Source organism: Gymnoscopelus braueri (assembly GCF_963280865.1).
Source record: "Gymnoscopelus braueri genome assembly, chromosome: 10".
Taxonomy (NCBI): Eukaryota; Metazoa; Chordata; class Actinopteri; order Myctophiformes; family Myctophidae; genus Gymnoscopelus; species Gymnoscopelus braueri.
Genome location: NC_137611.1, coordinates 39,355,861 through 39,383,472, shown reverse-complemented (window position 1 = coordinate 39,383,472; position 27,612 = coordinate 39,355,861). Strand labels below are relative to the sequence as shown.

Here is a 27,612-nt window from a genome sequence, read left to right as displayed (position 1 = left end):
GTTGCAATGTGACGCGTTGTGAGCTTATGCCTATTTTTGGCAAAGATAATTAGTGCAGTAGAGCAAAAACAGGAAGGGTCCTAGTATAGAGCCCTTGGGGATTCGGTCAACTAAGTATAGGGTTTAAGTGGTTAATCATACCCCGTTTTATGCTTCAGAATTCCACTTATTGCACTTATTGCACCAAGATTTGGTTGTGAATGTTGCCCTATAAATCCAAATTAACATTTTAATATCACATGCCAATTTGACTGTTAATCCCATATGATTAAATAGAGTGATTTTTTCTCTCCCCCCCCGTATGATCTCACCACTAATACGTCTCTGTGTGCTCCTGATGAATGACTCCCACACATCAAACGTGGGCTAATTAGTTTGTGTTTATGAGCGCGATGAAAGTCATTATATCCGCAGAGCTACACAGTACAGTAGATTAGTGTGTATATCTAGGACCTGCACAAGATGGGGATGTATTTATTTACTGCACTATAAAGATACTACAGTATAGGGTACCGCGTTGTGTATGCTAATGTCCTTGAAAGGAACGATCGCATACTGTACAACAGGCTGCTGCTGTGCTGTACTGTATGTTTACGATAAAGTCGTAAAATGTGAATGCTGACAGGCAAAAGACTATGAAAAAGTACCATAGTCTTTTGCTAAACATAGCAATATCAATGAGTTATTTCCAAGTAACGACCATGAGCATCAATGAAGTCACTGTTTCATGTAGCATATGAGGCTAATCAGTAATAATATATTAACCACTTAAGCCCCATGTACTTCATCGTACGAAGAATAGTGACAATAGCTAATCTAAAAGCTCACAATGCAATATTTTTGCAGTTTTTTGTCACTTTGTGACAATACTAACAGGCAAACTTTTTGAGAAATTAACTTTGCCTTTAGCTAAACATCAATTAGCAATTAATTCCTTCCAACCAACGACCACGAGCTTGAATGAAGTCATTGTTTCATCTGGATAGCACAGCTTTGACAGTAGGCAATATGTAAATGCTGTACATGAGGCCAATCAATTTGACAGTAATAGATTAATGTGGGCATTAGTGCCATGGGGTTGATTAGTGTATACATTAGGGCCATTCCCTAAGTGAACAGGGTAGACTAATAGGAGGATAAATGCTGGACATTGGTGAAAATAACATGGTTAAGTGACACACAGTAAACAGTAATTTACTATTCTGGCCAACTAAATGCTCTTAACCGTTTGAGTTTATAGATTTCCAGTGGCCTAATGAGTATGCCCCCCCACAAACAAACACACACACACACACACACACACACACACACACACACACACACACACACACACACACACACACACACACACACACACACACACACACACACACACACACACACACACACACACCCCCACACACACACACACACACACACACACACACACACACACACACACACACACACTGTACGCACATCCATACAGTGTCACACAGATGACTCAGTGAAACATTAGACTGTATCATATATATTGTATAGATGTGAGTGCGTGCGTGTGTGCAATCCTGCCTGCACGTGTGTATGCTTGCATGTGTGTCTGTGTGTGTGTGCGTGCCTGTGTGTGTGTGTGTGTGTGTGTGAGTGGATCTGTGAGTGTGAGACCATCTGGATGAAGGCTGTATCACACACAGACTGTATAGAGTACCCATGAATCACTGCAGTAGCCAGTTATCCTCTCCTATCACGGCTGTTGTTTTATATATGGGTAAAAATAGAGTCTTGGCGTCTGGATGCATTTTGCCCCATGCACTCAGATCAAGAAGCCATGAAATATTAATGCAGGGATCTATTTTTTATCTGAAGGCCATAAAGTGATGAGTCCAGTTAAACAGGGCTGCTAGGGGGATGTAGGGAGAGGACCGTTTGCAATTTAAATTGTATATGAAAGTGGGCTCAAGTCCAGAGACCAGAAATGAGCCGCGCGCACACATGCGCACGTATGCACGCGTGCATCTATCTGCAAATGTATGCCTCTGAACTCAGCATGTGCAGTTGCATGTAAGTGTCTAGTTCTAGTCCAACCCAGCAGTGAGCTCCAATTCTTGTAAATAGAATGTCATTATTGGATACACCGGCTTTAACCCTCGCATGGATTAACTTAAATCCAGTTGGTATGGAATATCTAATCAGCAATTACATTCACTCATGCACGGTTCAAGGCAATTAGAGCAGTAACTAGGCTGAGCCTCCGTTCAAGAGCTAGGTGAGGCACTTAGATCCCTCCAAGACCAAGACCTCGTCCTCCGCCCCCTCTCCCTCTCCCTCCGGAGAGAGAGAGCCCGGCGCCTCTCCCTCCATTGCTCATGCAAATGAACAGGCACAAATCGACTTGATGAAGATGGTTTCATTCCAATCATGAATGCCCCGGTTTCCCACTAAACAGCCCTGAGAGGGATGACTGTCCCCGAGTGTGTCAGCGCCGGAGATGATGATTCTGACATCCACTTTATACGTCCGCCTCTGTGTCGGCGTTGCGTTGCACGGCCTCGTGTCGCGAATGTGTTTACAAGTGCCTTTCAGCGAGCACAGTCAACCCCCCCACCCCCTCTCCCTCTCCCTCGCCCGCCCCGCCCCGCCCTGCAGGCCCCTGTCGTCCCAGAAACAATCTGTCGTACCATGTGCACACATCTCCAGACGGTGAACCGAGCTCACCTATCTCGGAGCAGGCATAAAGAGGCGGTTGATAGCGCAGTGGTTTTATCTCTTTATGAGCTCCCGTGGGGAACGGGGCTGCGGGGAAATTGGTTCTACTGCTATCAAAGAGCACAGTCTGCTAGAGTAAGGGAGAACGGGGAGGGGGGGAGAAAAAAAATTATGTCTGCATTTACTCTTTCTATATAACCCTTCAGCCTCCATCTCCCCCTTCCCCAATCCCCCCACCATATCTCTCTCTCTCTCTCTCTCTCTCTCTCTCTCTCTCTTCCTCCCCCGGGGCTGATGTTTTTGCTCGCCCCTTACAAAGACCGAATCATCAAACCACCATTTTGTTGCAGATGTTGTTTTGTTTGAGGCAGACACCTGGTGTTAGTTGTGTGTCAAATCTTTACACATTTTCCCCCATACCACAGTGCTCTGGTCCGTCTCGGACCAGTGGCTCGTAAATGTTGAATGCAAGTCACCATGTTTTCCCATGTCGAGGTGTATACCGTTTTGTAAGCTGCATCCCATCAGCCATTTTTTCACACGGCGCAGTTGTCCTCTCCCACAATGCTCACTAGAGCACTCTTGGTTGTTCTAGAGCTCTCTTTGCGAGCCGACATGTCTAACTGCCCCTCCCCACTGGGCTGCCCGACCCACTTCTCAGGCTCGCCGGGGATGAAGATCTACATCGACCCCTTTACCTACGAGGACCCCAACGAAGCCGTCCGCGAATTCGCCAAGGAAATCGACGTCTCCACCGTCAAGATCGAGGAGGTCATCGGCGCAGGTACGGTGAATGGTGCGATGGAATGTGTGTGTGTGTGTGTGTGCATCCGTGCTCACTTGCGGTGTCTGAGAGTGTGAGTACAGTATATATGCACACACATAGACAAGGTGAATGTGTTTTTTTTCCTGTTTTTCGGCTGTATTGATGTGTTTTTCCAAGCTGACATACACAAACATGTTTACCTCCTAAAACCCGTGTGAGTGCCTAAGGACCCCCCCCTGGCCCCCCACCCCGGATGTACCATCACAAGGGAACGTGTCAAGAGTCCGTGTCAAGTGCACCAGCGGCATATAGGCCAGCTGTCCTGGGACCCAAATGGTGCCAGAAATAACTCTCTCTCTTTCTCTCTCTCTGTGTCCTGTTCTGCCTCACATCATCCCCCTTTTAACTCACCATAACATTACATGTTAGCGAATACATTTAAAGGGAGGAAAAAGTGCTTTATCTCTGCCAGCTTCATTGTAACATAATAAATTGATTGCCATTCAGGCATTGTGGAAATATCTTTTTTCTTAGTAGAGCTAATCAGGTAATTACGAATTAGCGTTCAAACAGTTACCAGCACCCACCAGAGGGTATATACCTGGTCTGTAGACCAGGCTAAAACAGCTCTTGTGTGCGATAGATAGCTTTGTAGTGTGTTACCCGCTGGAGCTAGCATGTGTGTGCAGAGCGTCCTTTCGCAACATAGGGCAGGACACACCTTGTTGACAGCAACGGAGGACACGCTGATATGTGTTGGTTTTTACAGAGACTGAAATACCCCCAGGTAATGAGACCAGGCCTGGAATAGCTCCTATGTACAGACCATGCTCACTCAGCAAAGCGAGGTGTGAGGAAGTGACAGAGATAGTGGGGGGGGGTAGGGGTTTGGATGCAGAAGGGGTGGGGTGGGGGGGGCTAATAACAGATTCCCACTTTTGTTTATTTCACTGTATGCTATCTCTGCGGGATGCCGTGGCGGTGATGATTAACCCATTAAGACCTGAAGCCGATTCTACATGTCTCCTAAAAATGTCCCCCAAAATGATATGTATTTGGCCGCCGACCCCCATCTCAAAATATTTAGTTCCAGGGACCCCCAGAAGCAAAGATTTTAGTTAAACATTTTCGCTTTAAAATAATATAAATTTATTAATTTGCACACATTTTCTCGATTTTTCAAAAATAGCAGATCTACAAGCTCGTAGCGCGGCACTCGGTGCCGCGCTATGAGCTTGTAGATCTGCTATTTTTGAATAGCCAAAGTGTAAAATATGTAAAATTTAGCTCAAATCTAAAAATGACACAGATGCGTTCCAGGTCTCAATGGGTTAATGAAACGCCATTTCACATATTTACCGGATAGCGCTGGTGCCTGTTATCCTTTGATTGGGGAATATGGATGAACTTGGCAGACTTTGCTAAGATGGATGACTGCTGTGAGTCAGTGGAGCCCCACCGCTCATAATATTTCCGAAGGCGCATTATTATGATATGGCAACATTGGACAACACTTAGCATGCCAGATGTAGATCACATTGAGACCCATGGAGTGATGCTTCTGCCTTGAGGACAGAGAATACAAATTAGCCTGATAGATGAATAGAATTGGATCTAATGAACCCTCCCTAATCTCTTAACCCATTAAGACCTGGAACGCATCTGTGTAATTCTTTTTATTTGAGCTAAAACGCATTATTTTACACTTTGGCTATTCAAAAATAACAGATATACAAGCTCATAGCGTGGCACCGAGTGCCGTGCTATGAGCTTGTAGATTTACAACGAGGTTGTAAGATTTGAAAAAAGATTTGAAAAATCGTGAAAATGTGTGCAAATCTTTGAATATATATATTATTTCAAAGCGATTTTTTTTAACTCAAATCTTTGCTTCTGGGGGTCACTGGAACAAAATATTTTGAGATGGGGGTCGCGGCCAAATACATGTAATTTTGGGGGTCCTTGACGTGAAAATGTTTGAGAACCACTGATATAGAAACATTCGTTTTTCAGAAAACTGAAGACATTTGTAGAATCGGCTTCAGGTCTTAATGGGTTAATCATTTCTCTTTTTTTTGTTTCACGTTGTACTACTCTCTCTCTCGATTTTTTCCCCCTCTTAGGTGAGTTTGGGGAAGTGTACAAGGGCCGCTTGAAGCTGCCCGGTAAGAGAGAGATCTACGTGGCCATCAAGACCCTCAAGGCTGGCTACGTGGACAAGCAGAGGCGGGACTTCCTGTCCGAGGCGTCGATCATGGGCCAGTTTGACCATCCCAACATCATCCGACTCGAGGGCGTGGTCACCAAGAGCCGCCCGGTCATGATCGTCACAGAGTTCATGGAGAACGGCGCCCTGGACTCATTCCTAAGGGTGAGCTTTTGCGATCATGTTAAAGGTCATTTTTTTCTTTCTTTCTTCTTTTTTTTTACCCCTTTTTCTCCCCAATTTAGCCGTTATGACAATTATTTCCTCCCCACACACATTTCTGTTTTGTCACTGCTGTTGTATTTTACTGACTCACCTGCCAGTGAGGAGCCCCCACCGGGAGGACGTAGAGCCTTCGTCCTACTCCTCCCGCCCAACACTCCCTGCTAACAGGCACCGCCCCCAGCCTGTAGGTCTACGTGCAGCGAGAAATATCACCCTCCCCAGCCGGCTTCCCTCTTCCGAACACGGGCCAATTGTGTTCGTATAGACGCTCGACAATTCCGGATGCTCAGCGGTGGATTCGAACCACCAGACCGTGGTGGTGGTGGGCAGCTGACTTTACCACTGCGGCACCCGAGCGCCCTTTTGTAATCATGTTAAATGTCAATCTGTAAAATATTTCAATTTACGGACAGTGGCCTCTACTTTGAGGGCGGTTAATGTTGATGTTTATCGGCATCGCAATTGACGCGTTCGGACGTTTGACACTGGCTCTAAGCGGCAGACGCAGTGGTGCATGGACCTGGGTGAAGTGCATCAGAGGTCGGCGCCCTCAGCCCCAGAGTTCAAACTAGATTGAGCTGTGGTGAAAGCACCCTCTGCTCTGGTTCAACAGCAATGAGAAGTCAAGTAGAAGTGAAGTGTGGGGATAAATGCAACATGAACTCAATTTAGCAGTTGTTGATTTCCCATGAGTTATATTATTTATTTATGGTTTAAAGCTCTCGCGTGGAAAAGGTTTCCGCTGAAGTGGGGATGTCAGGTGTGTTTAACAACTTAAACCCTGTATACTATAGCAAACATATCTGATCCTCAAGCTCACAACGTGTCACACCTCAACGCGTTGTGAGGTCATACTGTGGACCTGCTACTTTTGGAAATGTTTGACAGTCCTTAAACATTTTGCCCAAAATAAGAATAGGAAAAGTATAGAAGCGGTGGGTATTGATGAAGTGACTAAAATGGCTAAAAGCCGTATTTTAAAAATCAATACTATTCATGAGGGAACCTCAACCTGCCTATTTCCAGATTAAGGTTTCCTAGACAATTTTTGGGCCGGCCACCTTGACCGACAGGATTATATTTTTCCGGCCAAAGAATACAATAATCGGCCTTATTATAATTAAAGCCACATGCGCGTTTGCAGATACACGCACCCAACTGATCATTACACCTTGTTACGTTAGCACTGCGCTTCTTTGCACTTCAGCACAGATGCAATCTGTTCCTGTTTTTATAGTTACCTAAATAATATCTACTCCATCATGCAGAGGTTTCGATTGCCAAAAAAGTTAGGGGAGGCGTGAGTGAACTGCTTGTGACTACATCGCACAGTATATGTTTTGGGCTTTACATCTCATTCAACCTTAACACTTTACCTGCCAATCACGAGTATAACCGTTGATGAAAAATATTCATTTTTTTTTTTTTTTTTTTTTTTTTTTTTTCAATTTATCCACACAGAACCAGAGATATCACGATCCAAAGATTTCTAGCTCCATTCACTCCTTGGTTAACTTATTACTTTAAAATCCTGTATCTCGGCTCCTGTGTAAAAAAAATTTAAACACTGGCACTGGGGGAAGTAAAATAAAAAAAACCCTCTGGCAGGGAATGTGTTAATATCTACTTGCCTGCAATGTGTCACCAACTTCCACCACTTTCTCCTTTGCAGTCATTGTGCTTGCTTGTATAATATCCACGACCCATACGAGTTGGGGTCCCCGTTTCATTATCGTCAATTGGGTCCGGGTTGGTTCAGATTCTATTACCTCGGGACCCTGGGTCTGTTTATCATAACACCCGAGCGAACCAAGAAGACATGTACTCAGCGCTGATCAGCAGGAGAGAAATGCAGCCGTGTAAAGCTTGATTTGTGCTTCGCCGCGTGACAGTGTTCGTATTGAGAATAGCAGACATACAAGACGCGTTTGTGAGCTTGTAGGTCTGATGTGTTTGACGCGCAAAACACCATCGTACGGCGAATAGGCTGATCTATCAGATAACTGCAGCACACTGCAGGCTGTTGGGACTTGAACCACAGGTTTTATTGGTTGTAAACTACGTATTGCAATGTTGTGTTACTTTATCCAAATAATAACATTAATAATAGGCTTAAATTATAAAATAGCCTAATAACAGCATATTTCCAGTCGGCCACGGTGGCCGGTGATGCTTATAATTAACGGCCAATTAAACATTTTATCGGTCAATGGCCGGTATATCCCAGCTAACGGAAACCTTGTTCCAGTTAACTAATAGAATAGCTTCCTATTTCCTTTTTTTCCCTCCTTTGAAAACCTGCATGTCTATTCAGTCCTTGCTCCTCCAAATGACTCCTTTGTTGGTGTGAAGTGTATATAGTATCAGTATATTGGCCTATATACTGTATGTCAGCTTATTGTTTATACGTCTGATCCCAGGTCCCACTGCGACCGTCACGTTTTTTAACCTTTGAATAAAGCAATGAATGGAGAGCATGTAGCACCTTGTTATTCATGGGCTACTCTCCACAAACCCCATTTATTGTGGTTGCCTAGCAACATGCCCAAAATGCGACTAGGCCAACTGCCTTCTCGACACTTTGGCGTTGTGCCGAGCGGCACACAGACACACACCACGTCCTGTATAGAGGCTAGTCTCACAGTACTGCTATCTGAGCGCCAACGGTACGTTTCATTAGCATCTGCGTGGAGCTCAGAGAAGTAGTTGGTGAGAAGAATGTGCCACGTTGCTGCCCTCACACCGGAGGCTGCTACTGTATGTACAGTACTATCATATCGTCGCTGTCGGGTGGACACCTTGTATGTCCAAAACCGTTCCTTTTTTTTAATAACCCATTAAAATTGGGAAGGCTAAGAATCTGTGTCATTTCAGATTTTAGCTATATAGCAAAAGTTTTTCAAAAAATAGCAGATCTACAAGCTCACAGCGAGCTTGTACATCTGCTATTTTTGAACATTTTTTAAAAAATTGGAAATTTGGAACACAAATCTTCCCCTGGGGAGAGCCCCGAACTGAGCTCATGCTTCCTTCAATGCATGAGGAGTGAGCAGGCCGCTTCTTATCACCTGACAGGGGGGGAGTTTCCCCGGGAGGACGTAGCGTGTGGAAGGAACACGTTATCCCCTCCATCTGACGCCCCGGCTGACCAGGATTACTGCATGTTTTTTTTTAGGGTACCTACCCTAGGGGACATGGGGAGAACATGCAAACTCCACACAGAAAGGCCTTTTCGCCAACCCCACCTAGGGTATGGGCACTGATGACGCGGAGGAGAGAACACGCCCACAGCGTCCCCAGCGGGAATTGAACCCAGGACCTTCTAGCTGTGAGGCGACGCTACCGACTGCGCAAATCTTCTCTTCTGGGGGTCTCTGGCACAAAGCATTTTCAGATGGAGGGGGGGGGGGGGGGTCCATGGCCAAATACATATCCTTTTGGGGGTCCCTGGCACGAAAAAGTTTGAGAACTACTGATTTAGAAGGCATTTGTAGAATCGGCCTCAGGTCTTAATGGGTTAAAATTGTGAAAATAGCCGACAATCGATGCGTCGAGATCTTGTAGATTTTCTATTTTTACTACTTTTGTGCAACAAGCTTGTATGGTGAAGGAGTAGCCTGGCATGGCCAGACTAATATCACTGAGTAGATATTAGTCTGGAATCTCTGTGTGGAAACTGCATTTCCGAAGGGGCAAATTAAAAAAAATTCCCTGGTGACCCGCCCCATATTTGCATACTGGGCCCTGATTGGTCCCTCACAACTTCGTGGGGAGTGAAATACAGGGGCCAGACCTAATCTGCCAAGGGCATTTTTTTTTTTGCAATGGCAGATTCGTCTGGAACCAGGCTAATTCATTTACAAAAAAATTGAAATATGGGAGATACGAGGTTTCTGCCCGACAACAACGATATGTATGCGTTATGCCTCGACTTTCCTCTAATCTCTTACAGTGTTTAGTGTTACCGTGTTATTTTAACATGCGTCAGAACGGTGGACTGCGGTTCCTCCAGACTCCCCTCTTTTAATTTTCTTCATTAAACGCCCGGAGCTGTTATTGGACTCCTCACTCTCTCTTTTGTAGTCAGGAATGAGCGGACATACAGTTTAATCAATATTCCACCCGTCTTTTATTTATTTCTTTATTTATTCCCCCTGCCTCTGCCTCAATCTCACGGATCGGTGTTTCTGCTCCACTTTGATCTAGGGCCGCTTTAACCCCTTCAAGCCGGGAACGCGTCTGTGTCATTTTAGATTTGAGCTATAACTATTATTTTATACCTTGGCTGTTCAAAAATAGCAGATCTACAAGCTCGTAGCACAGCACTAGCTTGCAGATCTGCTATTTTTGAAAAATCTTGTTTTTTTTTGGCAAATCTTTGGATATATATATTTTTTTAAAGCGAACATTTGAAACTCAAATCTTTGCTACCGGGGGTCCCTGGAACAAAATATGGTACAAACCTTCGCTTTAAAAAATATATATCAAAAGATTTGCACACATTTTCAACGATTTTTCAAAAATAGCAGCTCTGATACCAGCTTGTAGATCTGCTATTTTTGAACGGCCAAAAAATCCAAAAATGACACAGATGCGTACCCGGATCGAATGGGTTAAAGGGACCCCTTTGAAGCGGGCTTTGCTTGCCGCCACATCCTACTTGTGTTCCCATCGATCTCCCCTACCCTCTCATTTGTTAGTGTGTGTCGGGGGTTCAAAGCGCGCTCGTGTGCCTGATTTATACCTATTTTTGCGCGCCGTGTCGCTTGCCCCCGGAAATGGCCGATCTGCAAGTTCACGACGCGTCGGGGCGCGTCGTGTCGTAAGGGCTTGTAGATCGGCTGTTTTCAGAGCGCAGCACCGGCGCACAACTGGTCTTCATTTTCTCATGCGTGGAGAGAGGGAATCCACTTAAGCCCAGTCCAGACCAAAGATTTGCAACAACTTGCAACTTGACAACCACTTGCAGCAGAATACTAAAAACTAGTGTGGGTCCCTTCGAGACATCAAATTTCTCTTTTTGGGTCTCGAGCTAAAAAAGTTTGGAAACCACTGTCCTAAAGAGACCAGACAAAAGGAGCCAGACATATCCAATTTGCTTATCTAAAACAACACTTATGCCAGAAGACAAGCGTGTCAATTGCTTGACGGAAAAGTGTAAACAAGACATGACTGGAGGCAGACGGACACGAGGGTGCTGCAGACTCCGAGATGAGCAGAAATAACCGCTCGATTTTTGGAAAGAAGGAAGTAGTAGTCATACCTCAGACTGTGTGCGTGTGTGTGTGTTTGCATTTACGTACGCACACATACAGTATGGGTGCGTGTGTTTACATGCTAGTTGTGACAACATGTCCCCTTAAGTGCTGCCCTTACTTCCGGCCTGCGGTGACAAGAATGCCCCACAAGGGCTTTTTCTAATCCTGTGGCGTAGGTCCCAGTGGACAGCTGTGATGCTGACACACCAAAGTTGGGTAATGTCTGGGTTTTGTCCATCTTCACGGTTCAGAGAAACAGAAGAATTGTATATGACGTCACGCACGTCATGATGTTCACATTACTGAATAGAGAACCAGATTCACATATTAGATAGCATGGTTAAGTTTAATTACAGACCAGAGCGGTTTTGTTTGTAAAACGGTCAACAATGGTCTCCATGACTCACTGAGCAAGCGCCACAAATTGGTTTGGTATAATTGACTTTCAAATCTGTAAACATTAGGGCTGGCATTTTAACAGAAACTCTCTCTCTATTCCTACAGCTATTCTCACTCAGCACAACGACGCCAAGGGTGACATCTAAACTAAGCATTATAATTTGTTTCCGCTGTGTTTTTCCTTTATAGCAAAACGACGGGCAGTTCACGGTGATCCAGCTGGTGGGGATGATGCGCGGGATCTCGGCGGGGATGAAGTACCTCTCGGAGATGAACTACGTGCACCGCGACCTGGCGGCTCGCAACATCCTGGTCAACAGCAACCTCGTGTGCAAGGTGTCCGATTTCGGGCTGTCCCGCTACCTGCAGGACGACACCTCGGATCCCAGCTACACTAGCTCTCTGGTGAGTCACAGCACTATTTACTGCTCCTAGTATTTACTGCTCCTATAACTGCAGGCCTGGGGAAAAAGTAGTTGTTCTTCGCTCAAGTACTGATGTTTACATACTGTACTGTATATATATACTGTACAGGTGTGATGTATCTTTTTTTCTGATCTGGTGTTTGATGGTGCTGTTTGTGGTGCAGCGCAGCGCAACACCTCATTTTATTTTCATATGGTGTGGTACTGTAAGGTTTCGTAAGATCTCGCAAACCCCTTTGACAAGCTTTTTTTTGCTGGACACTTGGGCTTGCCTAGAACAGTGGTTCTCAACCTGTGGGTCGGGGGTCCCCACGTGATTTTAGGGGGTCCCCAAATGACAGTAAAGTGACAATTTAAGGACTTGTGAGACCTTTTCAATACCTAAGAAAAAAGGTCAAATGAAATAAAAAGAATTGCATTACTGCATCAAAAGTAATCAACAAGCTATACTATAAAAACTGGCCAAATTGTCGAATAATATAAGAAAGAGACAAAAAAAATGAAAATAGCCGATCTACAAGCTCACAACGCCTCGCATTGCGAGGCGTTCGCATTGCGAAGCGTTGTGAGCTTGTAGATCGGCTATTTTCACAACATTTTTGAGTTGAATCAGGGTGGGGGGTCCCCAGTTCAAATATGGTTATTTTGGGGGTTGCGGCCTGAATAGGTTGAGAACCACTGGCCTAGAAGAGTGAATGTGGGTAACTAACCGACTCCCCAATGTTGAAACATGCATACGCGATAATCACTACAGCCAGCCATGTGTCGATATCTTATGTGTATCGTAGTGTCATATGTATATTTATGAAGAAAAAAAAACATTCTACGCGATAGGGACAATATGCACCTCCATTATCCCACAGCTAGTGATGTGCAGGCATTTGACTCATTAACACATTCCATGCCAGAGTTTAATCTCATAATGTACTCACCAGTGCCAGCGTTTTATTGTTGTTTTTTAGTTTTTTTCATGTCGCCACAGACCTCGCTAAATAAGTTAAAAGTGCGCGTTCATTTGGTTCTAAACACACAGCGGATCCGTGAGAAACGGCGAGCGAAAACAGTTTCCAAATCCGTGCCGCCATCTTGAAGCTACAGCCGATAAACGGTAAACAGTGATCAGCGAGGAGAATAACAACAACCAGAGAAAATCGAGTTTTAAACAGGATCCCAGACAGGAAGCGGATACGATCGAAAAAAACGGAACCCGAATAATTCCGTTTCCGACCGGAAACCGGAAACGGAAATGGATCAAAAAAATTCGGAAAGTGCACCTGGGGCACTTAACATGGGAATCGGCGGTTCGCGTAGATCTACGCGACTGGCACGCTGCGGCTTTAAATAGGTTCGCGTAGATCTACGCGACTGGCATGCAATGTGTTAAGACCTGCAACGCATCTGTGTCATTTTTTTATTTGAGCTGAAAAGCATTATTTTACACTCTGTGCCGCGCTACGAGCTTGCATATCTGCTATTTTTGAAAAATCGTGAAAATTTGTGCAAATCTTTTAATATTGTTTTAAGGCGAACATTTTTTAACTCCAATCGTTGCTTCTGGGGGTCCCTGGAACAACGTATTTTGAGATGGGGGTCGGTGGCCAAATACATATAATTTTGGGGGTCCTTGACATGAAAAAGTTTGAGAACCACTGATATAGAAACATAGGTTTTTCAGAATAGTGTTGGGATTTAGAAGACATTTTGTAGAATCGGCTTCAGGTCTTAATGGGTTCATATTTTACAGGGCGAGTTCTTAAATCAAATCCAAGCAATTGGTCCATCAAGTAAGTGGACAGAGACGGGGCTCTGGAATGCGCTCATTGGGTTTGATCTTGCAATTTGTTTACTCAATGGTGTCAGTAAAGTGTTGAATTAGGCCCCTTTTCCAACCCTATTGCCTCCATAAGTATACAGTATATTATTTAGCGATGTTAGAGCTTCACTCTGCATTTTAACTCGAGCATAAACTCAGCTGCATAATTGCACTGAAGTCGACCAGGGTATAGCCCGTCGTTAATTGGCAAGATAAAGCTATTCCCAACGGAACGAAGGGTTTGATTCATTTCCAAAAAGGAACGATAACAACTTCCAGGTTGCCATCCTGCCAGCTTGCAAATAAAGGTTAACATCTTGCTAGCTTGAAGATCAGTATACTTGTCAGCAAGTGACAACGGCGTGCGATGCAGTCGCCTATAAATGAAGCTTAACCCATTGAGACCCGGAACGCACCTGTGTGTCATTTTTAGATTTCTTTGGCTATTCAAAAATAGCAGATCTACAAGCTCATAGCGCGGCACCGAGTGCCACGCTATGAGCTTGTAGATCTGCTATTTTCGAAAATCGGGATTTCTTTTGCAAATCTTTGAATATATATATTTTTAAAGAGAACATTTTTAACTCAAATCTTTGCTTCTGGGGGGGTTCCTGGAAGAGCATATTTTGAGATGGGGGTCCGCGGCCAAATACATATCATTTTGGGGGTCCTTGACATGAAAAAAGTTTGAGAACCACTGATATTATAGCAACATAGGTTTTTTTTTCAAAAGAACTGTGAAGGATTTAGAAGACATTTGTAGAATCCCCTTAAGCAAAGATTTGCAAAAATAGCAGATCTACCATGAGCTTGTCGATCTGCTATTTTTGAATAACTAAAGAAATCTAAAAATGACACAGACGCACGCGTTCCCGGTTTTAAAGGGTTAAGAGAAGAAGTCGTCCGGGCTGTATTCAAGGCATGGCCGGTACTCGGCCTAGCCTAGTTTATTTTTTCCATCAAGAGCTTGCTACCTCTTTCCTCCTCCTCTACTTTCTTCGTCCTCCTCCTGCCTTTTCTCCTTAACTCTGCAAGTCACGGACGTGAGGGCCTGTCACATCTTCATTAGTGGTGGAGACGAGCCTCCACTGGGAAGGCCCCGCTCTCGTCGGCATGCCTGCAGAGCAGAGGAACCAAAAGGGCATCGCGGCCACTCAAACTGACAGCCCTCCACCACCCTACCTCTCTTCCCTCCCTCTTTCTACCACCTTCTCTCCCGCCCCCCCCCCCCCAACCCTCCTCATTCATTATTACTGGGGGGCATCATGGGAGAGGCTTTGGCTCCTCATTATCTCCTTCCACGCCCGCAGATCTGTAATTATTAGCAAGCCGTCGTTAGTTCATCTTCCACCTCTCTCCTCTCCTTAATTCACAACACACTCACACCCTCGCAAACACACACGTCACAGGTCATTAGGGTTCCCTGCTTGCCCCTGAGTGAGTGTGGGTACGTGGGTGTGTGTCTGTGTGTGTGTGTCAGAATTAATCAGTGTATCTCTGTTAAACTTGACTTTTCTACAGTATGTGTGTGCACGCGTACGCATGCATGCTTGTGTGTGTGTGTGTGTGTGTGTGTGTGTGTGCTTGGATCCATCGACACCTCAATGCTTCCGCTTTGAGTTTAGGGTGCAAATTAGCTGCGTTTACTGACAATGAATCATTAGTGTTGCTGGTGACAGCCTGAAGAGGGAACAAGGTGCTGTACAAACCTGGTCTTTGACTAGTTCAGCTGGTTTACCTCGTGAAACGGTGTGACAGTGTTCTTTTTGGTGGTTAGTAAGGAGTACATTTTGAATAGCGGACTTTTACTTGTAACAGAGTATTCTGACATTACGTTATTGATACTTCTACTAAGTAAAAAAAAACAACACGTGAGTACTTCTTCCACCACTGTAACTTCCTGTGAATTACTTATGCATGGATTATGTATGAAGTTACTCAGCATGCTATCGTGAAAAAGGTGTCTATTTTAATACCGGCTGGAATGTTTGTTTAGTCATTTTCGACGTAAACAGAACTTGTGATCAAAAGCGAGGGATAAAAGCGCCCGTGAGTCTTCCGGCTTCACAGGTACAGTATGAAAAGAGAACGCTGAAAATAATTTGCCTTCATCTAAATATAGGTGGACGGGAAAGAAAAAGTCTACTTTCAGCATACTGCAACTCTACCATCTTGGCTCAGGTTAACTCAGGTAGTAGCTTGAGGATTCTTATTATTTTGTGCACATGCATGCATTGCACGCACGCACACACACACACACACACACACACACACATACACACACACACACACACACGCACACGCACACGCACACGCACACACGCAGGATTACTGATTGACGGGCGATGGCAACTCAGGTGTGAACAGGAAGTGCAAAGGGGGCACCGGAGTGGCTGTGAACTGAACATTGGTGGGGCTGGAAGTTAATTGCCCCCCAGGAACGGCTTGCTTTTGTCTGCCTGACCCCTGTGGCTAAGCCCTGCTGAATGGGTCTTATTGAGCAACAAAGGAGGAGCACTGCTTCTGTTGTCTGGGTGCCGCTGAGCTTGCTGTTGTACCAGAGGAGAGAGCGAAAGGTGGGCATTGGATTATAGATCGTACTCTGCATTTTGATGTTGTTTAATGCAAACAAAGTCTCCTTGAGGGCATTTTCTGAAGGGGTCGATAGCAAAGGTGAGGTTTTGAAGTCTGAACTTGGGACGTCGGTGCTTTCTCGCCCGGAGGGACGGCAACATGGCTCAGTTATTTTAACGATGTGTTGTTGTTGTTGTTTTTTTCCTGATAGAGATTTTTTAAAACATCAGAGGTTTTTAGGCTTTGTGTCAGTCTTTCACTCAGACCTGCATTATCAGATCGAGGCTTTAGTTCTCGCTCCTTTCCAAATCAAAATAACAAAGTGTTCTTTCCTCAGTGTGCCTCCGCCGCATAGCCTGGTAAACCCTCCCTCCGGAAATCTCATTTCCATTTGATTTCAGGAGTGAGTCTGGCCTGATCCGCCTTTCTGCAATATTGGCTGTGCTGGAGTTGGGCGGGAGTAATACCGTTGACTGACAACCCCTTCAGCCAATGATAATTTTTCCCCTTCAGCCAATCAGCAGTTAACCAGTCTAATGTGACGCAAGGGGACTTTTGAGACGATCCATGCCCAAAATGGGTTGCCTTATTCGGTTACATGGGTGTCACTGCCCGCCCCTACCGGTTCTCTACATTTTTATTTTTAAATAGGCTTTGTCATGATTAATTGACCACATATATGAAGTTAAACAACTAAATTCTATCCAAACGATATCTTATAAGTAAATTCCGTGCCTCAAAATAGAAGTTAGAGAGCTTTTTGAAGTAAAAAAATTGCGGAGAAAATAGCGCACAAGAAAAAGATGGCTGCCGTTCGTGTTTTGGGCTCACTCGAACTCGCCACCTGATTGGCCAACGTAAGCTGTCAATCACAGAACAATGAGCGACGACGCTGATAGGCGCGGCCGTTTGGCATACACAGCCAATATTGCAGAGAGGCGGTTCATGCCAGACTCACTCCTGAAATCAAATGGAAATGAGATTTCCGGAGGGAGGGTTTACCAGGCTATCCGCCGCACACACCGAGGTTGAATCCATCATGGACGCCAGTTTAGTTCTCCAATCATTCATATAGTAATGCACAGTGGTGGAAAGTAACTAAGTACATTTACTCAAGTACTGTACTTAAGTACAACTTTTAGGTATTTTTTACTTTACTGGAGTATTTCGAATTTTCGGTACTTTTACTTCTACTCCACTACATCTCAGAGGCAAATATTGTACTTTTTACTCCACTACAATTATTTGAAAACTTTAGTTACTAGTTACTTTGCAGATGCAAATTATTACATTATAAAACATGCATTAACCACTTTAGCCCTATTTTATACCTAGGCTATTTGAAAATAGCAGATCTACAAGCTCACAACGCAGTGTGAGCTTGTAGATCGGCTATTTTCAAACATTTTAGTACTTTTACTCTTGGTACTTTAAGTACATTTTGATACCAATACTTTTGTACTTTTACGCAAGTACATTTTTAATTCCGGACTTTTACTTGCAACGGAGTACTTCTACATTAGCAGTATTGATACTTTTACTTAAGTAAAACATTTGAGTACTTTTTTTCTCCACCACTGGTAATACAATCACCGTATTCTTTCTTGTCTGCCAATTCAACTCTTCTCTTTTTTCCTCTTCCTCGAGGACGTACTATCTGTGTTTAGGTCGAGGGGGTTTTGGGAGAGAGAGTCCTGGGTCCTTGGGCTAGCTTGTGGTCCTATAATTAAACCATGCGTGGCGCCCTTCACTTCCCGACCTCCTCGGCTTTATACGAGCAGACGCCAGCCAATCAGGCGGCAAGGCCAGCACAAGCAGACAAGGCCGGGAAGAATCAGGGAAATTAAATTCCGCTGACGCGCTGTGATTTACGTCGCCATCGACCCTTTCCTCTCCGCTGAATTAACCCATTCAGACCGGGAAACGCATCTGTGTCATTTTTTTGATTTCTTTGGGCTATTCAAAAATAGCAGATCTACAAGCTCATAGCGCGGCACCGAGTGCCGCGCGATGAGCTTGTAGATCTGCTATTTTTGAAAAAAAAAATGTGAAAAAGTGTGCAAAAATCTTTGAATATATAATCTTTTTTACTCAAATCTGTGCTTCTGGGGGTCCCTGGAACAAAATATTTTCAGATGGAGGTCCTCGGCCAAATACATATCGTTTTGGGCGTCCTTGACATGAAAAAGTTTGAGAACCACTGATATATATAGCAACATAAGTTTTTTCAAAAAAAAAAACAGACATTTGTAGAATCCCTCAGAAGCAAATATTTGAGTAAAAATATATATATTCAAAGATTTGCACAAATTTTCACGTTTAAAAAAAAATAGCAGATCTACAAGCTCGTAGCGCGAGCTTGTAGATCTGCTAGTTTTTAATAGCCCAAAGAAAGAAAAAAAAAAACGACACAGATGCGTTCCCGGTCTTAATGGGTTAATCGCCTCTCTCTCCTCCTCTCTGCTCTGCTTTTTTTTGTGTGTGTTGTATTCCCTGCCTTCCATTTGTAGATGCTCCAATTACACTGCCCTGCGGTGGTGTGAGGCTGAGGGATGTATGGGTTTGCGGAGGAAACGCTGTGGTAATTGTGTTAACCCCCCGGACGCGGGTTCACGTCGTAAAGCCATGTTAGTGGAGGTTAGAGACAGAAGGAGGCTGTCCTCCCCTCTCTGCTGGTGGCTTCTTGCTCAAGTCATGATTAATTAGGCTCACATAGGACAGTGTGTTAGGACTGGGCCTGGTCCCACTGAGGTGGCATGTGCTGATAAATCTGGGCCATTTTTCAAGGCCTATGTTGTGTGAGACTTTCTTATTTGTGTGTAGTTTATACATATAGGCATATGTCCATCTCCTGGTTTTAGACTTTGTATACCTTTTGGGGCTTATTGTAAGCATGACTCTGGACCAGTGGTGTAAAGTAGCTAAGTTACATTTACTTAAGTACAATTTTGAGGTATTTGTACTTTACTTGAGTGTTTTCAATTTCCAATGCTTTTACTTCTACTCCACGACATCTCGGATCCAAATGTTGTACTTTTACCCCACTACAATTATTTAAAAACTTTAGTTACTAGTTACTTTGTAGATTTTGATTATTAGTAAAAAACATACATTAACCTCTTCAGCGCTATTTAAACTTTGGCCGTTTGAAAAAAGCCGATCTACAAGCTCACAATGCATCACATCGAGCTTGTAGATCGGCTATTTTCAAAAGATGTTTATATTTGAACACTTGTGAAATGGGACCCTCTGCATAATGAGTACTTTCTACTTTTGGTACTTTAAGTACATTTTGATAGCAATACTTTTGTACTTTTACTCGAGTGCATTTTGAATTCCGGACTTTTACTTGTATTTCGTATTTCTACGTTGCAGTACTGATACTTTTACTTAAGTAAAACATTTGAGTACTTTTTCCACCACTGCTCTGGACTGCATCAAGATACTGGGAAGGCTAGATAGTGAAGATAATTGAATCAACAAATCCCAATCTATACATCACCTCATGAAACCATAATCTTGTCGGATGTTTGTTTTTCTGGTATCTCTTGCTAAACGATTGGCAGGTGAGGGCTACACCAATCAAAATGCAAGTGGCTGAGTGCATATTGAAAATTGAATGCAGCCTATACCCAGACCTACAGTGATAGTACAGCTCACACTGTACCAAGCCAGACTACAGTTTGTGTGTATAGGAGTACAATAGTGGCAGTGTTTTGTATAAATTGGCATATCCATGGAGTTGGATAGACTGTTATGCAAGAAACAAGCTGTCTCTAGAAGCTTTCCTCTGGCTCCATCTCCTTTAGGCTTTTTCCCTGGAGAAACCCAGAAGACACTTCAGTGTTGGGAGTGTTGAGTGGTGCGTCAAATTGTTCAGGGTGATGGCTCCTGGGGGTGTGTGTGTGTGTGTGTGTGTGCCTTTTTTTTCTTTCTTTCTGTAGGTGTTCACGGGTGAGTGTGTTTGGCAAGTGAAGGCTAGAGGTCTGTTTGCGGTCAGTCAGGCTTAATGCACTGTGCACTGTGGCTTCAGTAGTTGATGGTGTGTGTGTGTGTGTGTGTGTGTGTGTGTGTGTGTGTGTGTGTGTGTGTGTGTGTGTGTGTGTGTGTGTGTGTGTGTGTGTGTGTGTGTGTGTGTGTGTGTGTGTGTGTGTGTGTGTGTGTGTGTGTGTGTGTGTGTGCGCGGGCTCACGCATGTGTGTGCGTACATGTGTGTGGTGTTGGTGGGAGTGTTGCGTGTCAAGTCTATATTGGCTTGGATAAGTGGTGTTAAACTTGTTATTGATGGGTGTGTGTGTGTGTGTGCGTGTGTGCGTGCGTGCACGTGGTTGGTGTTGTTGGTGGGAGCGTTGCGTGTCACGTCTATAAAGTCTTGGATAAGTGGTTTTGTGCCTGTGTGTGTGCGTGTGTGTGTGAGACGGGGGCGTCATGGTGAGAGGAGCTTTCATGGTTGGAGAATTACTATTTGTGTCTCAGCTGACGATAAGGTGAATATTGACTTGTGTGTCACATGTTGTGTGTTGATGTTTGTCTTTGGGTGTGTGTGTGTGGGTGTGTGTTTGTGGGTGTGTGTCATTGAGGCTTAGAGGGGTTGAGCGGCGAGGTCATTGGGAGCCAGTAACACAGCTCATCTGTCAAACCCCTGTGACCTGCCTGACATCCTCTCCGCTCCGCACCAGCGCTCACATGCACACACTCCAAGGAGCATGGCGCTGTTTCTGTCATTTGTCTGTTTTCTATCTGCATCTCTCTCTCTCTCTCTCTCTCTCTCTCTCTCTCTCTCTCTCTCTCTCTCTCTCTCTTCTTGTCCCTTTCTTCTCTCTATCTCTTTCTTTCTTGTGCTGGCTCCTACCTCACACACTCTTTTGGCTTGTCTGTTCTCCTTGTGGTGAATTATCGATGTGCCCAAAGTTAAGAGGACTGGACCTCAAAGTAAACAAGAAAAAGAAAATGTCCATTTAGTCAGAGGGAAATTAAAGGGCTTTTTATTTCATTTATTTGGGGGGGCTTTCACGCTGAATGGACTGAATAACAGTCTGGACGTCGAACCCATAGATAGACCATTGGTTTTGGGGACGCAGGCTGTCCTTAGGCTTCAATGGACTGAACCTACAACATTAAAAACAAACAAGTGGTCTTAGCGGTGGCATGTCAATGACCTGAGCCAATATTTGGCATTGCTCTCCATTGATATAGTGAGCTGTAGTAGCCGAGTTTAATACGACCGACCACCCAATGATGTATTGTCGTGCATCATCCAGCAGTGGTGGAAGAACTACAGGCAGAGGTTTTAACTGCATGGGACAGCAGACGAGCAGAACGCACGTGAATGAAGCAAACCAACTTACTCCATCGATCTTCCTTCAACTTCCTTGTCGTTCAATGATGTCTCCGCCGTTGTGAACCTCACACAAAATGCATACTGGTACATATAGATTAGAGCAGGGGTTTTCAAACTTTTTCATGTCAAGGACCCCCAAAATGATATGTATTTGGCCACGGACCCCCATCTCAAAACATTTTGTTCCAGGGACCCCCAGAAGCAAAGATTTGAGTAAAAAATATTTGCTTTAAATATATTCAAAGATTTGCACAAGTTTTCACGATTTAAAAAAAAATAGCAGATCTACAAGCTCATAGCGCGGCACTCGGTGCCACGCTATGAGCTTGTAGATCTGCTATTTTTGAATAGCCAAAGTATACAATAATGGTTAAAGTGGTTAAAATGATTGTGACGCTATATTAACTTATGTAGCTGGGGACCCCCTGGTACCTCGCCATGGACCCCTGGGGGTCCCCGGGACCCAGTTTGAGAACCAATGGAATAGAGCTATAATTGATAAGAACCCCAATTTCCCCCATCACTATAGTGAGGACAGTGAGGATTGTATTGCTTCGGTTGACTACATTGACCATCAAGGGTGATTGCACATCCACAAATAAAGTGACAGAGTTGTCCTTTAATGATTTCATCAGTGGTTGAACTTGAACTTGTGCCGTCACAATGCCACAACTTCCTTCCTCGCCAATGGTTTCTTTGTAAGCCTCCGCTCTGTTTCTTCTCTAAACCAAACAGGATGTTTTGTGAGGATGACTTAATTCAGAGTGAGGTTTTTGTTTTCCTCAAAACTTAATTTGCATGCAACGCAGAAACACATGTACGCATGGAAATGAATATGCATGTGCATATCGTCTCTGTCGGGTGGAAACCTCATATGTCCAAAACTGTTACTTCAGGATTCAAATTCAAAAGTAGCAGATCCACAAGCTCGAAAGCTTGAGCTTGTAGATCTGCTACTTTTGATGCTTTTGTGTGACGCTGTAGTGTGATCAAGGAGGGCGTTCATCAGTGGTGGAAAAAGTACTCAATTGTTTTACTTAAGTAAAAGTATCAATACTGCAATGTAGAAGTACTCTGTTACAAGTAAACGTCCGGAATTGAAAATGTACTTGAGTAAAAGCACAAAAGTATTGGTATCAAAATGTACTTAAAGTACCAAAAGTAAAAGTACTAAATATTTGACGCGTTGTGAGCTTGTAGATAGGCTATTTTCAAATAGCCTAGGTATAAAATGGGGCTAAAGTGGATAATGTACAGTATGTTTTAGAATGTAATAATTTATATCTGCAAAGTAACTAGTAACAAAAGTTTTCAAATAATTGTAGTGGAGTAAAAGTACAATATTTGCCTCTGAGATGTAGTGGAGTAGAAGTAAAAGTATAGACGATTGGAAATACTCCAGTAAAGTAAAAGTATCTCACAATTGTACTTGAGTACAGTACTTGAGTAAATGTACTTAGTTACTTTACACCACTGGCGTTCATTGACGAAAAAACACAAAATGCTAGTATGCGGAGATAGGAGTTTTGTGCCCGACAGTAACGATATGCATATGCAGGGAGGCGTAGGGGGGGAAAAAAGCCAGAAAATGAAAAAGTAACATGACCCTTTCCCTTTATCCCTTTTATCAAAATGGATACAGCCACTCTGAGCTCTCTGGCTTGTTCTATACCACGCTGTCATTTGTGCCAGAGCTAGTATGAGGTGGGCATTGATGTGCCATCTGTGACTGTTGGACTGCATTCGGAACTGGATCTAAAAGGCAGAAGGAGGAGGGACTACTCTCTCTCTCTACTGGTCCTCTGTAACCAACAATCACCACATTGACCACAAACACGCTGTGTTTCATTGTGATAAAGCATCATTTTCTTATTGAAAATCAGAGCTTCTCTCTTTTAACTCATTAACCGCCAGAGTTAAACCATTGTCTATAGCTGCCCTTGCCAGTCATTCCGAGCGTTTTCACTAACCTTTGAAAAATCATCAGAATATTATTCTTCACAACGATCCACCCGGCGATCGTCTCAAAAGACGTAGGGGGGAGAATCGGGGGAAGAATTAGGGGGGAAAAAAAAGTTCCGTCACGATAATCCATTCCATAGTTATGGGCCGTTGAATGTGGCTTGTTTTCGCCAAAAAGCAACAGAAAGCAGAAAATTAGATTTTTATAAATCCTATAATACTAAACAAAACCAGCTTCATTTTGTTGTGATCACGTGATTTCTGGGTATATACTCTTCTTGGGTGATCCTGGGATCATTCACAGGCTGCGGAAGAGCGCCCTCTAACTCTATCGTATTCAATTCATCAACGCACACACAATAACAATGTCATCAACAACACTTTATGTATGTACGTAGAAGAAAGAAAGACAACAGCAGTGGATGACGCCTCCTTTTGATGGGAATTTACATTTACCTGCCCTTGTGGTCTCCTAATAGATGTTTTTTTTCAGGCCAGTTTTGAAAGAAACCTGTGTTACACATCCTTTAATGGATGGTGTCAGGGCGTTCCACATCTTGGTGACTGAGCTGTAGAACGCTATTTTCCCCACGTTTGTCCTAAATTTGGGTGATTCCAGATCATGGTCGCTCCCTCTAGTGGTGTTGCTGTGGGTGTCACTCACTGTGGAGAAGTAGTTAGACGTAGGTATGAGGGTACTGAGGACACCACTGTCCCTTTGAGTATCTTAAATACCAATCCCTCCAAAGGCACTTCTGTTGACAGGGCAGACAGCATGCCGGCGTTGCGGAGTCAGAGGTGTGACGTGTAGTGTAACACAAGAGCATTTGACAGCAGTTGTCGGGAATCGGGGATAGATGCTATACATCAGTGGTTCTCAAACTTTTTCATGTCAAGGACCCCAAAATGATATGTATGTGGCCACGGACCCCCACCTAAAAATATGTTGTGCCAGGGACCCCCAGAAGCAAAGATTTGTGTTAAAAATGTTTCGCCTTTAAAAAAAAAAGATAATTTGCACACATTTTCACGATTTTTCCAAAATAGCTGATCTACAAGCTCATAGTGCGGCACTATGAGCTTGTAGATCTGCTATTTTGGAATAGCTTGTAGTCATGGATTCACAACAATTCCCGTAGCCTACTGAAGCATTTTATTTCACCAAGCAATATAAAGGCTGTTTTTTTCCTAAATAAGACAAGAATGCTAAAGTTGTATAACACACTCAGTTGACCAAAAGTTCATTCTAAAGTTGCAAAATTCACTTCATAATGTAATTTCACTCTCTCTGTGCTTGCCCCCCCCCCTTCTCTCTCTCACTCACACACACAAAGTGATGACAGCTGTCGGTAGACTGTACATTTATAACTATAGCATGCACATTTATTTCTCTCAACACTGACTCAAAAGATGTATGTGTTGTTTATTTAGACTAGGCCTAGTTATTTTGGGTAATTGATTCACATCTGTTCTTTTCCAAAAAAAAATTAAAGAAATCAAATTATGTGGATCCGCAGCATGTCGGGAAACATGTTGGTGTGTAAAGTTATAATGGTGGATTTGTGCGAGCAGACATACAGTACGCTACATTGGAGGAGCGCTATTAACCACCTAAACCCCAGCATCCGTATTGTGGGGAAAGCTTTCGCAGAAAATAGCAGATCGACAAGCTCACAACGCGTCGCAGCTTGTCGATCGGCTATTTTCAGCGAAAGCTTTCCCCACAATAACGGAAATCAGACAATACAGTACAGAGCTCCGTGCCTTCTCCACAGACAGCCAGCAGATGTCCTTTCAGCAATCTGACTACCTCCTCTACACGGAAATGAGTTGAGGGTCCGATGCGGCCCGATGTTGGAGAATCCTAGACCACCGATTAGATGGTGATTAGACTGGTATTTTTTGTCAAAAACTAACAAAAAAAATTCTAATCAATTTGAAAAACTTAGATTTGATTCAAGTTTATATTTTAGACTCATTACTCATAACCACACAAATAATAAAAAATAAACAAATAGTTTGTAATAGCTAAAATAATATACTCTAGATATATAAACTAAAGGACTTTGAACTTTAATTGTGCAATGAACGTCAAACAATTAATACACTTATTTATCCACTTAAACCCTATTTAAACAGTTTTTTCTTCACTTTTCGCTTTTACCATGCCCAAAATAGGGTCGCCAGGTTGAAAGTGGTAAAAAATCTTGACAATTGCAGATATCGATGTCTTCAAAAAGGTCAAATAATGGCCAAACGGATAATATCGGTCAGGCTCTAAAAGTGACCCCCCCCATCTGTCTACTACATACATTAAATACAGAACTTCCATGAAAGAGGGCTTAACATGAACCAGTGTTCCTTGGCAGAGCGGGTGGTGTTGGCAGGGGGTTGTTCTTCACATGTGTAAAGCCAGCCCCCTCCACGTTAAGCAGGAAAGAGAAGCCTCTGTTGGATACAACCCCGGGTCACTCTCAGATGAGCCAGGGACTCGCGTGTGTGGATGTAATTGCCTATTTTCCACATCCTTCGAGGGGGATCTCAAGGGGATGGAATAAAAAAATGTCACCTGGTTATATAGAAGCCAAGGTCGCCGTCTAATATTAAAGCCATGAGCAGGCTTAGAGAATACGCCAGATAATAAAGCCGGTTACTTGCTGGGTTTAATTCGAGGCTCTCAGCGGATGCCAGCGGAGTCATCGGGGACCGTTAGTGAGGTTTCGCTATAGGCCAAAGGGAGATTTTCTATTAAACAGAACATAAAAAATAAATAAACACCGCGTCATGCTGTCATGACACAATCGGAGGCACGAAGGAGGTAACTCAACACTGTGAGGTACGATGTACTTACTTTGAGAGCGATACTCAAATATTTCCCACTGTGCCTTTCAAAGCCCCTCACAGATGTGGGTTGCGTTCGAAACGCATTCACTTCCTGGGGGCAGAAACTATTCGCGAAATCTTGAGTTCTAGGGACACTCTTGGGCATCTTTAAGAGCGCCACAGTCTACCACAGCGACATAAAAATGCACCTCGGCAGTATTACCATAAGTTAATTTCTAAAGGGTTAGTTCAATGACAAGGGCTGTTCCAATCGAAGGTCTCATTAACCACTGTTATCTTCTCAGGAATATAGCAATCAATGGAAAGTCATTGCTTAATGAAACCCCCCCAAAAGAGTGCCCTCTGAGCATCCCCCAGCTTAATGCATATCTATTCTGTATAATAAAAGCAGTCGAATGAATTCAGTGCTATGCGGTGTGTGAGGTGAATTCGGTAGTAGTCGACAGCATGGCTATTGCCTGCCTCTTTCTCCCCACCAGACATTCCCATGGGATGGGATGTCTGTAAAACTCCACTACCAACTTAACTTACCCCGCTTTCTCCCTCTCTCTATCCCCCCCCCTCCCCCTCCCGTTGTTTCTTTCAGGATTTTATTAAACAGCTGCTGATGGTGTATTCGCCCCCAGCCTAAGTAAATATGCTCGAGACCATTTTCGAGGGCGCATTGTTTAGGAATGGATTAGCGAAGTTGGAGGAGCGGGAGAGAGCGAGAGAAAACAAGAGAAAGAGAAAGTCAGATCTATATATTTGTCTTCTCGCTAAGCGAGAAACTTTTTATTTGGATCTTTAAACAGATGCTGTGGAGCCGAAATAAAAACAAACCCACAAAGCACGTCCCTGGACGACAGAAGAAGCGGGAGTTATACTTTGATGTTTGACATAATGACAGAAATGAAATAAGACACATTGAACTCCTGGTTTTTCATTTTGTGCTTATCTGGGACGTTGCCGTAAGTTAGCATCTGTGTGATCTGCACTAGACTCTTTTTTTTTTGACAGGTATATTCGGTTTGAATCTCGCTGATTCCATTTCCGTATAGCTGCGAGTCAGTGTCAATGCCACTCTGCATGGGAAAGATTTTGGCACGTATAGGCGGGGCTATGTTGCTCAGTC

General features: G+C 43.8%; 1 protein-coding gene across 1 annotated transcript in view; it reads left to right on the top strand.

The window, feature by feature from the left end:
* Nucleotides 1–27,612, top strand: part of LOC308092785 (ephrin type-B receptor 1-like) — a 251,743-nt gene that overhangs the window by 200,113 nt on the left and 24,018 nt on the right. Inside the window, exons 9-11 of the mRNA XM_080438885.1 lie at nt 3,281–3,469; nt 5,575–5,822; nt 11,729–11,944. Of these exons, the coding sequence (XP_080295011.1) occupies nt 3,281–3,469; nt 5,575–5,822; nt 11,729–11,944 (653 nt within the window). The remainder of the gene's footprint in view (nt 1–3,280; nt 3,470–5,574; nt 5,823–11,728; nt 11,945–27,612) is intronic.